Genomic DNA, 16281 nt, shown 5'->3' with positions numbered 1-16281 from the left:
GTTGTAAAAAGCTGGTGAGAGCATTGAATAATTAAAAGAGAGATTATAAATTACTAGAATTAATGACATAATATATTTGTATATTTCTTTTATAATTTCAAATTATTTCCCTATAAGAAAAGTTTTAAAAGGAACTACAAGATTAAAATCATAAACATATTTACAAGCCATTACTTGTCAAATTTCCAGACAACCTTTAGACTTACATGTTTTTACTTCCATGAGAGAATTAAGGAATGAGGGCTGCAGAGATGGTCCAGCATTCAGAGTGCGCACTACTCCTAGAGAAGACCTGAGTTCATTTCCCAGCATCCCTCTCAGGTAACTTATAACCTCCTGTAATTCTAGCACCCAGGGGACCTGCCAACCTCCTCTGGGCTCTATGGCTCCTACACACAAATGCACAGTCTTTATTCTTACACAGAGAGAGTTAGAAAGATGTAAGACTAAATACAGTACTTACATGGACTAAGTAATGACTTGAAATCTACTCATGTCTTTTGGCCTTATAGTTTCACTAAAAAGTATTGTTGGGAGATAATGTGAAATTATAAGATAAATAACTACCCAAATATATGCTCATAAAAGCAGAAATCTAAATCTATAGGTTAATCTGAATCTTTTCTGTTTTTATGGCATTGTCTCAAAAATTGTGGTTGTGGAGACTCAGGACTAGAGTTGTGTAGTTTCCTTTGTAATGGAAGGGAGAAGCATATATGGGGTGGGGAAGGAATGGTATTCAAGGGCATTTCCAAGATTTTAATGGCCCGTACTTGAAATTATGACCCGTGGTAGCTCAGCCTCTCTGGTTTCTGGAGATGGTAGTATGAAAGGGTGCTAATATAAAATGACGCCATCAGCCCGAAGTATGTGGCTAGTGTCAATTATGGAGTAAGCAAAAGGTCAGGTTATCTTGAGGAAGGGCTGTCAGGTGGCTGCAGATACCCCATTCATGAGAGGCAGAAATAAGTGGCAGCTGGTAAATCTGAGTCCCGCCATGTGCATAGCATTGTGTACAGTAGGGATGTACCAACAGGAGAGATGTCCTTTTTCTTGTGGGGTTGGAGGTTAGCAGCCTGCTCTTGATTCATTTCATTCACACTCCCTGATAGCACAATTGACTCATCCCTCATGATCAATAGAAAACCTTAGAAGTCTGTGGGTACAGTCATCAGTGCTGGGGAGGCCCAAGAGAGGGCTAAGGAACTGAAGAGGAAAAAGAGGATAGATTCTTTGAAGTTCAGGAAAATACTCAAGAAGACAAAAGCTAGACTAAATGTGGTTGACAGCAATGCCTACATACATGGAAGAAGGTTGGAGCTGTGAGGCACCAGGAGTGTTGGCTCTTGGAAAACATTGCCTCTGTGGAGCTGATGTTATATAAAGAAAGGGCAGTCCACCTTGAATGATATTGAAAATGAAGAAGGAAGGATAGGGGATGGAAGGAGCATGAGCAATGGGTAAGGCTAGCTCACCTCTCCCTTGTGGGTACCTAGTGTATAAAGGAGGAAGGGAGGGCAAGAGAGAGGACTCTCCAGTTAGGCAACCAGTCCATTGAATGGGTGAGGGCAGAGCGAAGGAATCTACATCTACAAGATAGATGACAGAGAGTCTTGGAGAGGGAGAGGGAGAGGGAGAGAGGAAGACAGATAACAGAGAGTCTAGGAGAAGAAGGAGGGGGGAGGGGAAGGGGGAGGGAGAGGGAGAGAGAGAGGGACTTGTGTGCTTTAGCTAATGATCTCACCAGAAACCCACCACAAAACTAAAGAATACTACCTAGAATATTGTAATATGAATTAAATATTTTTTCCTTCATCCCTTTGGCTATATGAACCAAACAGAAAGCCTCACTGGGTTGAAAATAATAAAGCTCAGCAGAAAATGAGTAAAAAGAAAAGGGAAAAAGAAAATGAAGTGAGTGTTAATTAAACCCCTCAGAAATGTAGAAGATAAAAACAAACAAATAAGTGAAAGCTAAATTGCAAGGTGCTCAAGAAAGATGCAAATGGTAAGCAAACCACATTTAATATCTAATATAAATGTAAATGGCCTAATCCCCCAATTAGAATCCAGACATTGGCAGAATAGTATTTAAAAACATATGGTTCAGTTATATGCTGTTTGTAAAACTTCACTTTCTTATGGCAGTATGATAAGATAAAACAAAAGTGATCATAAAAGACCCACTAAGGAAGCACTCAGATATAAGCTGAGTAGGCCATGTTAGGTTAAGGGCAAAGCAGATAGTTCAAGGCAGAGTAGTTAAGTCCAGACATAAACAATACACATTCCTAAAAAGGTTCATTCACAAACAAACCAAAGTATGATCCGGGTGTGTGCAGTGGACACCAGCACCCCGAGAGCCTAAAGAAGCAGGGCTGCTGGGGAGGTGAGTTAGGCAAAGGGAACAGGCTGTCAAGCCTGCCAGCCTGATGTCAGCACGGGGGAACTCTGTGGTGGAAAAGACTGACTCCCACAATCAGACATCAGACCTTCACTTACACCGGTGTGTACATGTGCATGCATACTAGCTTGATTTCCATTGCTGTGACAAACACTATGCCCCAAAGCACCTTGTGTGGGAAAGGGTTTCTTATGTCTCATGGGCAGTAGTCAATAACAGATGGAAATCAGAGCAGAAGGCAGGAACTTTCAGACGGAACCTTAGAGAAAGGTTTCTTTACTTACTTACTTACCTACTTACTGGCTTATTCCTGCCTTCTATTCAGCCAGCTTTCATATTGAGCTCAGCCACAACTGCCTAAGAATGCTGGGCCCTCCTGCATCTTAGGCATGCCATAGACACAGAGCAGACATAGTCTGGTTTGAGGCAACCACGTAATGGGGACTTCCTCAGATAACTGTGAACTATATCAGCTTGACAGCTGAAGCTAATTAGGACATAAACAAACACACAAACAAATGTAAAAAATAAATAAAATATAAGAAGCAATAAAATGAGAGAACTCAAAAGATACTTTAATTAGGCCACAATTGAAGTTGGAGACATTAACTGTACCCTCAGTAACTGTTAAAACTGTTATTCTCTTCAGCAAGTCATTACAGATTTAAAACTTAATTATAGTATGAAGCAATATGGTCTAGTTGATATTTACATGACTTTCCACACAGTATTAGGATATATGTACATGGAGCATATGCTAATCGAAACATGTTTGGTAGTAAATAACTCTCAGTTGAGGGTTAGTGAGCTGGCTCAGTGGGTAGAGGAACTTGCTGCCAAACCTGATGACCACAGTTCTATCCCAGAACCTACCATGTATGAGAGAACCAATTCCTGAAGGTTATCTTCTGACCTCCACACGTGTACTGTGCCATGTGCACACACATGTGCTCTCACACACAAATGCTTTCTAATGTTTGCCTTTGAAAGAACTGGAACCACAACAAGGATGTGGCCTCTGTTGAACTCAGTATAACCACCTATCCTCGACTACTAACAACTGACAGGTGAAATGGTTGGGAGAGTTTCATGTAAATTAAAATCTTGTTCTTCCACCCGTTATTCTGAATTGTTCATGGCTTAGAGAACATGGGAAGTAGAAATCTTCCTTCTGAGAGTTACCAAGTGGATAATGAAACGTGCTGGCTCATGGCACCCGGTGATAAATTCTTTCTCTGTCCTTGTTGTTTTACAGCTTCCCTGTTGAAAGGATTAAAGCATGCCAACATCGTGCTGCTTCACGACATCATCCACACTAAGGAAACACTGACCCTTGTCTTTGAATATGTGGTAAGTGAGATAAGAAGGACCTAGACTGCACTTGTTACATTTAAATAAAACTCTCACAGTGTTAGTGAGTTGGTTTTGAAGTTGCTATATGAAATGAATGTTTTTTCTGAGTACATGTGACATAATCTTGCATAAAATCATGACCATGTGACAGGCTTTTGAGTATGCATTTTGTTAGACATGTGCTTTATTTATAGCCTGTTTGTTACTAGTATGCTTACAGTGTGATTTGTAGGCATATCAAAAATGATGCTCACTCTCAAAGGAATTGCGAAACAACACAAATGGTTGTTTCCTTGGGATTTATAGCTTGGTTTTACAAAAGCACCCTTAGGTAGATTCTTTTAGGGGGAGGGAACAGGGCAGGGGATCCTGATCCTTACAATTTAGGCTTCCAAGTTTCCCACCTCAGTTATTTCATATATTAACTAAAGCTTCCAATTTGTATAGCATACCATGTAACAATCTTCTTGTGTTGAGGGTGTCACTGCTGAAAGACCTGAACTTCAATGGTAATTAATCTTTCTTCATTTCCCTCAGTAAAACATATGGTGTTTGTGTAGCAGCATCCTCAGCATTTAACTGTGGAATCATGGAACGTAACCATGATAATTAGCATCCGAGTTTTCACAGATGGATCCTGAGAACATGTAATTTATAAGATACAAATGACATCGGTGCAGACTTTTTATTGAGAAGAATAGCTACCAGTAATTTGACTGTACTAAAGTCCCATTTTTTATAATTACCATGCTATTTTTACTGAAATAAAAAAATTTCTTTAAAAGTATGAAAGAATGAATATTTGAAGCAGTTTTATCTTGCTAATGTCCGCCTCTGTTTACCATTTGAACATTGTTGTCTCATGAAAAAGCCATTCATCTTGTCTATTTACATATAAATGATAGATACATTTGAATAATATGGTAATGCCGCACTAGGGCAGTTAAGCTAGCAAGTTGCATATATTACATGCTACCAAGAAAGGAAGCAGATTCACACATCAATGCAAATATAATTTCTTTTGTTTCCTTCATGATTTGGAGTCAGTAATGTAATGAGATGGATTGGACTTGGAACTTTCCATTCATGTTTTCTAGTATGTCTGATTTACATATTTCAAAAAAAAATCTAGATTTTCCTATCTATACTTACTATCTCCTACAGTGCTTTACAGAAAGAATATTTATTTTTTTCTATCTAATTAGGTAATTAAACTGGAAATAAAAAGCAATGTTTGGGACACCTAAATTAACAAACCTGGTAGAGAAACTAACAACTACATTGTGAAAATATCTTCAAATTTTAAAAGAAAGGGCAATTCGTTCGTAAAGCAAAAAAAAGCATGTGTATGTGAGATGCTGTCATCTGCTTAGGTTCTGCAGAGGAGGCAGCAAATCAGGGTAACCCACTGCCTCCTGTAAACTTTGCTGATAAGCCTGATACACAGTTTTCTTTGCCTGAGTGAGAATTTCCCTAGCCCCGCTGCTGCCTGACACTGATATTGAAGGTCTTAGTCAGCCACAGGACAGGCACTCACATGTGAGGAGTATGGTCATGGGTTCTGATGGCCCTGCCTCCTCTTCAGTTCTCCCTTACCATGATTTTCTTCCCTTTCCTGTGGTGCTTGCCTTCCTCTCATTAGTCTCTGTGTCCCCATCTGTTCTCTCTGCTGAAGCCCTTTGCTACACCTTGTTTGTTAGTTGCATGGTGTTCCAGTGAACCACTGAAGTCAGAGTTTCAAGGACATTGCCAGTCTCCGTAGATATAGCAGCCTGATTTTGTGTCCGTTCCTCTGTATAAAGCTCATTCGTCTGAAGATTGTCTCAAGGTTTTTGTACTCTGCTACCCACATTCTTACTCTCTACTTACACTGCTCATACTGTAAGAATGAAAATTCCTCCCACTCCTGAAGATAGCTTGCTCTCAACATATCTAGCAGAAATATACATTTCTTGCATATGCCCTATCACTAGGAAGAGATGGCGAGTCTGTAGATTGAAATGCCTTTGAGCAATGGATTGAATGGGTGTAACGTAGGAAGGCAGGTGTGTGATGTGGGCATGGGATGCTGAGAGACAGATGAAGACAGGGTGGTAGAGGAGTGTTTGAGAGAAGTGTGACTGCAACACTGAAAACAGCAAGCCTGCTTTGTTGGTGTTTCTGTTGGCAATGTACCGAAGTCTCACATTCATGTTCATCTTCTTTTTCGTGTGTTTAAACAGGGTCTTGCTATTGAGCCTCAGCTCGTGTTGAACATGAGATCCTCCTGCTTCAGTTTCCCAAGCCTTGTGATTGATCATAGGCATGTGCCACCATGCTGAGCTCATTGTTACTTTTAATGTCCTCTGTACTGTTGCATAAAACTATTATTTTTACCACTTTAAAAGTAGAAAGCTAAGAGCTAGGTTGAGTTATTTTCATGCCCATCTTGCTTTGTCTTCTGGTTGATGTATATATTCCCTGTTCATCGTGGCTGTACTTGGTTGTAGACTTTGGTCAGAACTGGAATAGGAGATTTGTTTTCATAAAGCAAGATTCTCTATTATTGCCCTATACAGTCCCCTGCTCTGTAGTTAAACACACAAACATATATACATGTACACATACACATGCATATATATCTGTCTATATATTCATACATAAACATGTGGCTTTGTTATTTAGTCTGCTCTGAAATCAATCTCAAATATTGTAATCTAAACTTTCCCAAAATTTATAATGATATTATCATATTTTAAAGTTGGTGGAACTTTCCTCCTGAGGAGCATTATTTTCGTTGTTCCATGTCAGGAATAGTACTTCTCACTGGGTCTAGTGGCACATATTTGTATTTCCAACCAGTCACAAGACTGAGATAGGAGAGTCACACCTACAAGGCCTGGCTGGAGACCATACTAAAGGCTAGCCTGGTAAAATTAGTGAGACTCTGTCTCCAAAGGGAATGGCATGGAGAAACTCCTCCATGGCCGAGAACTGCATTTGTTACTCCCATTGGTGTGACAGGATACATGACCAAAAGCAATTCATGGAAGGGTTGATTTTGACTTACGACTTCAGAAGTGGTGAGTCCATCCTGGGACGAGGCAAGACAGTTTGACAATTTCTGAGACCCTGTTGTATCGTTGCTTTCATGTTTGAATTACACTTTTAGTTGGGGCAGCATGTCTAAAGCTAGAGGCCTGGGCAGGAGCCAGGAAGCTCAGAGCTCATGTCTTGAACTGTAAACACAAAGCTGAAGGCAGATTAGAGTTGTGATGAGGCCGTGGACTCCCACGACTGGACATCACTGAACTGCTTCTCCACAATGTCCCCAATCATTGCCACAGCTGGGGTCCATATGTTAAGATTTGTGAGGCTTAGGGGGAGGAGGCATGTTCATCATTCAGACTACCACAAGTTCATGCCTAGGATGTAAAAGACCTTCCACTACCACCAAAATAAACAACCAACTCCCCCTCCCCCCCCAAAAAAAAACCCTCAGAAAACAAGGGAAAACTTTTTTTGAAATAACTTAATAAGGTAAACAATTCAGGAAAAATCAATAGACCACACTCATTAAAATCCTCAGTGTAAAGGGAAAGGAAGAAGTTGTGACAAATTTCTGGACACCATTGTATCTTTGCTTTCCATTAGTTACAGTTTTAGTGGCTTTCTGAGGTACACATGTAAGTCTGTGTGCAAAACGGTTCGTATTTATGACAATCCTCATGCAGTATAACGCATTTCCACCCTTTTCTTTCACAAGGAACTCTAATCCTAGCTCTTTTATGTTGTTCCCATCAACACGGTAGTTTTCTTAAAGCTTTCTGAGAATAATGAAATAAGGGCTGGAATGTTAGTGATATGGAAAAAAATAAAAACAACAACAACAACAAAAAACTCAAGGGAATGACTTTGGAGGAGATTAGCCTAGCAATTTAGTGGGCAATAGAACTTTGTTCATCCTCTCAAGTACCATGAAAGGTTCCTAAAACTTTCTGAAACTGAGTTTCTTTCCCACTTTCACAGCATGTGGATGTCATGAGCTGGAAGCTTCAAAGAGAGGACTTGGCCATGCACCCCAGGTGGCTATGTCTCAATGGCAGAGCACATGAGCCCCTGAGAAGCATGCCTCCAGCAGTGCCTTCAGATGAGAGGTGTACAGGGTTACCTTTGACCAGGCAAAGGCTTAGCAGGTTTGAAAAGGAAGGCGCTTCTGTAATGACCTAATATAATGGTATAGCTCTCTGTATTTCATGTATGGTTTTAAGACTTGAAAGAAACATTTAGAAACATTCATTTGCAACAGTGCTAGTAAAAAAAAAAATGTTCTTCTACTTAAACAGAAAGCTTAAGCAATGAATTTGTTGATAAAAACAACAAATTATATTGATAAAATCAAATGAGTGCCACATTGTTGTGTTTAATAGTATAATGAAAAATGTAAGGCATAGTAAAGTCTTAATATGATTATAAAAATGTATTTTGCCCTTAATTTCATAACTATTGTGTATTGCTTTAAATTGTAAAAAAGCAAGAAATCTTGAGCATCATTTTCATTGTGTGTTTAGTAATAATGATGTACAAAAAGAAGCAGTGTAGGCATAGTGGCACATGCCTCTAATGTCAGCACTCAGGGAGCAGAAGCAGGCAGGGATCTATTAGTTCAAATTCACCAGATCTACACAGAGAATTCCACTACAGCTAAGGCCACTTAGTGAGATCCTACCAAAACTAATTAACTAGTTAGTTAACTGACTAGCCAACCAACCAACCAAACTAACTCAAAAAAATTGAATGAGCTTACCAGATATAGAGCAAATTTCAATTTTGCAAGATACATAGGTTTTAGTGATAACTACATGTTGCCTAAAGTTATCAATACAATATTATGTATGAACAATTAAGAGACCAGATAGTACATAGACTATTCTTTTCACCAAAACCATGAATGAATGAATATAAACAAAAGGCCGCTAGGATGTAGGAGATGGCCATGGCTACTCCCCTTGTTGCCTTGTTTGTGGTGATGGTAGCATGGTTATGTGCACTCATGTCCTGAGCCCTCAAAAACGTGTGTATAAATTGTATACAAATGCGAGTATATGAATTACTCCTCAAAAACTGTCGGTAAAAGAAGGAAAACCAAAAGACTATAACTATTCACAATAGGAATAGAGGTAGTCATCTTATTTATTCTGCTATGCTCTATCCTAAGACAATATGGCCCAAAATCATATCATACATGATTGAAAGATCACCAAAACCAACATAATGCATTTTCATAGTTATGCAAATTTTATAAAACACACCCAGAAATGTCCATTAAATTGTGAAATTATGATGTTTGTTGGTTTAACATCTTAAGTGTTGATTTGGTTCTTCATGCATTCATCTCTAACCAGGGCTCCATATAAATTGGTGTAAACTATAGAAGACAGATGTATGAACTGAATACTGTGGCAGAGGCACTGTGCTGAGGGCCCACCCCTGTAGGAAAATTCTCCTGATTTCTAATTGAGCCAAGTATAACAAGGGTAGTGATTCCCTCCTTATCTAGTGCATGTCATAGTGGCTGGTATATTAGAAATCTCATTAAATATTTTTGTATTCACATTGGCCCCCTGAGAGACAGAGATAGAGACAGAGAGAGTCAGAGAGACAGAGATAGAGACATAAAAATAGCAGTGACTCCCTCCCCGTCTAGTGCATGCAAGGGTATCTGGTATATTAGCGATCTCATTAAATGTTTTTGTATATACACTGACCCCCTGAGAGACAGAGACAGAGAGAGTCAGAGAGACAGAGACAGAGAGAGACAGAAAGACAGAGAGAGAGAGAGAGACAGAGACAGAGACAGACAGAGAAAGACAGAAAAACAGAGAGAGAGACAGAGAGAGGCAGAGCAAGACAGACAGAGAGAGAGAGAGAGACAGAGACAGACAGAGAAAGACAGAAAAACAGAGAGAGAGACAGAGAGAGGCAGAGCAAGACAGAGAGAGAGAGAGACAGAGAGAGAGACAGAGAGAGGCAGAGTAAGACAGAGAGAGACAGAGGCAGACAGGAAATATAGAGAAGTGGGAAAAGGAGACAAAATGTTTATCACTTTAACTCACATTTAAGAGAGTTTGCCTCTACAGAACACCACCCATCTATTACTTGGGGGTCTTGTGCAGCCAAAACGTGACATGCGGCTTCAGGTCTGTCAACTAAACAAACAATCCTGGCTCACATTCTAGGCTAGAACATTGTTTGCCTAGTTGATTTACATTCTAACAATATTTCCTACATTTAAACTTTTTCTTCCAAATAAATGTTCTAAGTAGAAGTTACAGAACAAATCTGATGCTTTATCACTCAGAGCAGCTGCAGACAATGGGCTGGCTATGGATACATAGTCGTGTCCAAGGAATTAATTCTTTTTGTTCAAAATGAATGTGCGAGTCAGAGTTCCCTATTGCAAAGCAGAAACTCTCTGGATGATTTAATCAGGACATCTTGTAGTGGGTATTGTACCTGACACCCTGCTTATTATACTTTAAAACAAGAAAGATCAGGTGATGATGGGCAGCCAGAACCAGAGCAGGAACCATGGCAGGGAGTGTCCCCTGAATACTCGAGGCCATCAGAAGCATTTTAAAAAGAGGTTTCACCTCTCACTGCTTGTATGACTTCCCTAGGTTAACAGATGTCACTGTTTGCTCATGTTGTCAAAATGTCAAATTAACCTCTGCAGCCTCGTTGCTCATTTGGGTTGTTCATCTCCAATAAGCCAGGATTGTTTGTTTAGTTGGCAGAACTGAAGTCACATGTCATGATTTGACTGCACAAGACCCCCAAAGTAATGTGTGTCTAACCTTTTGTAATGGCAGAGAGGTCCTGTTTCTTAACAAGATTCACAGAACAGGCTGGTAGTAGTACACACTTTTAGTTTCAGCACTCAGGAGTCATAGGCAGAAATCTCCATGAGTTCCAGGCAGTCAGCACTTTATAGTAAAACCCTATCTCAAAAACTAATTAATTGCTACATATGTGTCTGGAGCCATGGGTCCCTCCCTGTGTACTCTTTGGTTGGTGGTTTAGTCCCTGGGAGCTCTGGGGGTTCTGGTTGGTTCATATTGTTGTTCCTCCTATGGGGCTGCAAACCCCTTCAGTTCCTTGGGTCCTTTTTCTAGCTATCAGAGGATGGCCTTGTCAGTCATCAATGGGAAGAGAGACCCTTGGTCCTGTGAAGGCTCAATGCCCCAGTGTAGGGATAAGCCAGGACCAGGAAGCAGGAGTGGGTGGGTTGGTGAGCAGGGGGAGGGGGAGGGGAAAGGGGGTTTTCAGAAGGGAAACCAGGAATGGGGATAACATTTGCAATGTAAATAAAGAAAATATCTAATGAAAAAAGATAAAAAAAAAATGAACTCTCAAAGCACAGCAATTTTTTCAGCATCCATCAGGCATTCCAGGGTAGAATTATAGTGCCCCTGCTCCATCTCGTAAGTAGTCACTAGAATACCTTTATTACCCAGTTACAGCTAGGGATGTGAGGTGAATTGCAGCTGACATACCATTATGATCTTTGAGAAATCATCTAAACTCTAGGTAGGCCAGAGTGAATCTAGCCTTTTAAAGGTGACTTAGAATAAATCTCTACCTCTATAGATATACAGGATGATACTAAATATTGGCAGAATTCAAAACCGTATTTCGCCATTCAGGTTTTGCTTATCTTCATTCTAGTTAAGTAAGGAACCCACTCTCATTTAGTTGTCCCAGGATTTGATTGATTGTACCAGACCCTAATGAGATCTTAACAAACAGAGCAGCCACGATGTCTGCTTGTGAGATACTGTGACATTCTGATTATATTTGCTTCATCAGCTTTTCCCAAACCTATTGACCATTGAACTGACATTATCAGGGAGAAAAGTCAATTGGGTGTACGAGAGGGGGCTGTCCTTGACCTCCTTCTCCTTGTGTCTGAGTTAGTAATTCTGGTAAAAAAGTAGTGATGATGTGTTTGTCTGTGTCAGTCACAGGTAGGGCCCATAATTAACAATTAGAGTGATGTAATCAAGGGTCAGAAAATTGTCTGGTGTAATCAAGGGTCCAGCCTTCAAGGTAAATTCTGTGTCAAACAATGCACTTGACTATTTTCTAAAGGGCAGTTTAGCTAAATATAGGAAAAGACAGTGCAAGCACGTTAACTTACAAGTGATTCGTGTACAACAAGACGGGTAATTTCTTTCCTCCAGTGTGAGCTGGCACTGAGATGAGACAGCAGACAGTAGACAGTGTAGGTTGTGTGCCTGTTGACAGGAACTGGAGCAAAGCAGAGTTGACACAGGTTGGCTAATAGGATGGCAAGGTGACAGAAGTGAGAGAGATGAGAAGCCAACAGTAAGGAGGGGGTGGCGCCAGTGTTCTACAAAGGACATGGAAGCCACATACAAAAGGTCTAGGAGGCTGACTTTACCTCTTTTGGAAAGAATATTCCAGTGCTCTGTGTCACTGCTAAATTCAGCTTTGCATCTTAGAGCATAACAAGTCCTTTATAAAATGTGTTCACTTAATAGGAAGAGTGGAGCCCCGTCTGAAATTTAGCAGGGAGGGTTCCTAACCTGTGCTGTCTGCATTGCAATAGCATATGTAATTTAAGTGTCTTAGGACTTGTAAGTCCTGGCCCACACTGGCACCTTGCAGTAGGCATGAGATTGCCCCGTTTTGCTGATAAAGAAGACCACGTTGACACGTCAGCAGAGGCTGATAGATTCCATCATGGTACTTTACTTTCCTGATGGTATCAAAATTAGCTTGAAAATGGTAACTTTCAAATTTCAAGACTAGTTCCTGGTTCTTATGGATTGGATTGACTTCAAGTTTGTTTTTTTTTTTTTTTTAATTTTTTATTTATGTTTTGTTCTTGGTACCTTGAGTTTCCGATCCTGATCTCTTGAGCAAAGGGATTACAGAAGTGTGCCATCATGCCCTGCTGATTTCATGATTTTATTTATTAATTTGTGACTTGATTTTCTTTAGTCTTCCCTAGAATTGTTAATATATATACAAATAAAATAAATTTGTTTTCATATCTAAAAAAGAAGATGAAAAAAAGCCAAGTTCATTCAAGCACCTCAGCTCTTTACAGTAGCTGTATCCTGTCATCTTTTGAGTCTCCATAGTAATGGACAAGTCCTGTGTCCCATCAATATTCACAAAGCAGGCATCTCCAAGGTAGATGGCAAAGGAACCACTTTCACTATTATTACACAAATTTGTCTCATGGTACAATTTCTTGTAAACAAACTAACATTGTTATGCTCATTCAGTTGGTCATTAATTGATTCATTTATCCTTCAGCATCAATGGATTCTCTTGAGAGACCCTTCTCTTTTGAGTCTAAAGATACAAATATGCAGCCTTCCCCCCAGCATGATGGTACACATTAGTGATTCTAGCACTGTGGACAATAATCCAAAATGATTAAAGATTTAAGGGCAGTCTGGACTACATAGCAAGATCCTTTTAAACAGACAACAACAGAAACCACACATAAAATATACAAAATGCATGTGTGTGTTTCTGAGTCTGCCTTTACTGTGTCCTTATACCTGAACTATGCTAGGTAATGTAGCTTCACAAACCATTTGAGTTTAAATTGCAACCACACTTGTAGATGTGTGGTGGGACTATGGCGGTTTTGTGACTTGATGAAAACAATTGAAAGAGGGGCTTGGCCTCAACAACTTTCCCTTATAAATGATGTTAAGGATGCTTTCATTTTATATGTGAAGAACTAGTTCTGCCTGTGGGTACACATTGTGAGGGGGACTCTTGTAATTCAGAAACCAGTACAAAATGTGGAAGAACAGATGCAGGCGTGGTGGCTGGCTGGCTGTGCCAGCAGTGAGGGTTCTGAACCATAAGGAGAAATTGAAGAAATGAAAAGAATCAAGCTAGCTTTCTTTTTTTGGTTGTTTGGTTTTTTTGTTTGTTTGGTTTTTTGTTTTTTGTTTTTTTTTTCTTTGGTTTTTTGAGACAGGGTTTTTCTGTATAGCCCTGGCTGTCCTGGCACTCACTCTGTAGACCAGGCTGGCCTCAAAAATCTGCCTGTCTCTGCCTCCCAAGTGCTGGAATTAAAGGCATGCGCCACTACCGCCCTGCTCAAGCTAGCTTTCTATCAGGGCTCTTTTATGAACCCCTTGCTTTCTCTAATTGGTAAAAGAAAGTCAATTAGCTTCTATTCTCTCCTTTTCCCCCGGTGACTTTTCGCATCTAATAAGGCATTATAGTTTCTTCCAGTCATGTTCAGCAGCTTGTTCATCTTTTTCTTGAGTTTGCATCACAGTTGCATTCTGCACTACAGGGTCACTTCACGGGGTTGTCGTATCACATGCCCCAGTCACAACTCAGGGCTTGGTTATCTGGTCTAAGATGGAAGTGAGCCTTATCTCTACCTTGCTGTAAATGAATGCCTGATTCTCCACAATAGTCACAAGTATACTCCATTGTATTTCAGACGATTGTGTTTGAATACATTCTGCCTGTGTGGATTTCTTTTGTTTTCATTTTAATTTCTCATTTTATTTGATCATTTTATTGTTGAAACCACAGGCATTTAGTAGTCATGAAATCACAGGGAAGATGAGCTGTAAGAAATGAGAGGGTTTCTTGGGAGAAAAGGAAGACAGCTTTAATTTTCTTTTCCTCACCAGAAATGCTATCATGTTTCTTAAGAAAAATAATAATCTTACATGACTGTGCACATCCTTTCAAGAGGAGCAGGAAGGTGGCACTTTAAGTAGAATAAAACTATCAAAAATGGTGAGTGCAGAGGAATTAGAGAAAGCTTTACTTACAAATGCAAGACTTTATTCAATGACTGTGCCTAAGGCCAGGATGAAGAACTACATCTGTTCTTTTAAGCCATACAATGAAACTTCTTCATACTATCTAAAATATCTTTTTTGAAAAAGTTTATTACAGGTTTTATTTTATGTGTGTGAGTACATAGTTTCACTGCATGTATACTGCCCACTGAGGTCAAAAGATGGTGCTGGGTTCCCTGAGACTGGAGTTATAGATGTTCATTGACTATCATACGAGTCACTAGGATTTGAGCTGTAGTGCTGGGTTCCCTGAGACTGGAGTTATAGATGTTCATTGACTATCATACGAGGCGCTAGGATTTGAACTGTAGTCTTCTACAGGAGCAACACATGCATTTTACAGCTGAGCCGTCTTCCCTGCCCCCTGATCGTCTTGTCCTGATTATTCATCTTTGGGGTCAGCTTTTGCTTTCTCCTTAGTGACAGACTGTAGTATATACATATCCTGTTATAAGTTGGATGATATCACTGTTCAGTATCTGTCCCATGGTCATTATTAGTTGTCCCCGTGCAGATTGCATCCTATGATCATGTCCCACTTTGTTCACACTGGCTTTCCCTAAAAGAATCCTCTTGTTTTTCTCATTTTTGTCATTGCTTCAGGACCTCTCGGAGCACAGGGGTGACAAGTCTTCTCTAGTGTCCCACATGCCCTCCCTTCTTTTTGGTCTGGAGGAATGTCCCTCCCTACCTTGTGTTTATTTGGGGAACATAACTTCCGACGCTGTCTTGGGACCGAGCGTGGGAAGGTGTTTTGATTCATAGTTCAGCTCTCATGCGTGATTGACATGCTAGCTGAGCATGGTGATTTTGGTTGGGAATAATTCCATTAGAATTTCAGCAGGATGCTCCATGTTTGTCTAATTGCCATTACTTCTATTTAATGACTTCTCTTCAACTTGAATATTCTGTTTGTTTTATGTAGAATCAAAAAAAAGTTACCATAGTGCAGCTGCAATTTCACTGGGTCCATCTTTTCATAGTGGGATCTCACAATCTCTCTCTTTTTTTTTTAATTATTTTAATTCTTTGTGTACATTGTATGAATTTGTCTGGTGTGTGTGTGTGTGTGTGTGTGTGTGTGTGTGTGTGTATGTGTGTGTGTGTGAATTCACATGAGTGTCCATGAACATCCTTGCAATGTCATAGCACATACATGTGACAGTCAGAGGACTTGAGAAACAAACTCAGCTTGTTAGACTTGGGTGACAAGCACCTTTACCCACTGAGACATCTCACTAGTTTTAAATCGCTGTGTAATAGCTGTGTAGAAACATAACCCACACTGCAAACTCACTCTTTTAAGTATTCAGTTCAGTGATTGGTAAAACACTCTCAGTCATAGACTTGTTTCCACTGTCTAGTGTATTGTAAGCGAGCCTGGAGTGCCTTCACAGTTGGGAAATCACCACACCACTACTCCTGGTTACTACTCATCTACTTCATGCCTCTAGAGATTCACCTGAGCAGTTCATGCCACAGGAGGCATGCTAACGTGTGACCTCCTCTGTGGCTTCTTTCCCTTGTGTAACACCGCTGAGTAATGTAAGCTCCCCTGTCCTGTAGAGTGTATCAGTACTCGGTCTTTTGTAAAGCTGAGTACCAGTACTCGGTCTTTTGTAAAGCTGAGTACCAGTACTCGGTCTTTTGTAAAGCTGAGTACCAGTA

The 16281-nt window shown here is 40.1% G+C and overlaps 1 protein-coding gene across 8 annotated transcripts in view; it reads left to right on the top strand.

The window, feature by feature from the left end:
- The window catches only part of Cdk14 (cyclin dependent kinase 14), a 574714-nt gene that overhangs the window by 244965 nt on the left and 313468 nt on the right, over positions 1 to 16281 (top strand). For all 8 annotated transcript variants that reach the window (XM_021162869.2, XM_029477257.1, XM_029477253.1 and 5 more), the window contains one exon: positions 3660 to 3754. In XM_021162869.2, the coding sequence (XP_021018528.1) occupies positions 3660 to 3754 (95 nt within the window). The remainder of the gene's footprint in view (positions 1 to 3659; positions 3755 to 16281) is intronic.

The sequence above is a fragment of the Mus caroli genome, chromosome 5 (assembly GCF_900094665.2).
Source record: "Mus caroli chromosome 5, CAROLI_EIJ_v1.1, whole genome shotgun sequence".
Lineage (NCBI taxonomy): Eukaryota > Metazoa > Chordata > Mammalia > Rodentia > Muridae > Mus > Mus caroli.
Note: the sequence above shows the minus strand (reverse complement) of the source record. Positions and strands in the feature narration are given on the sequence as shown.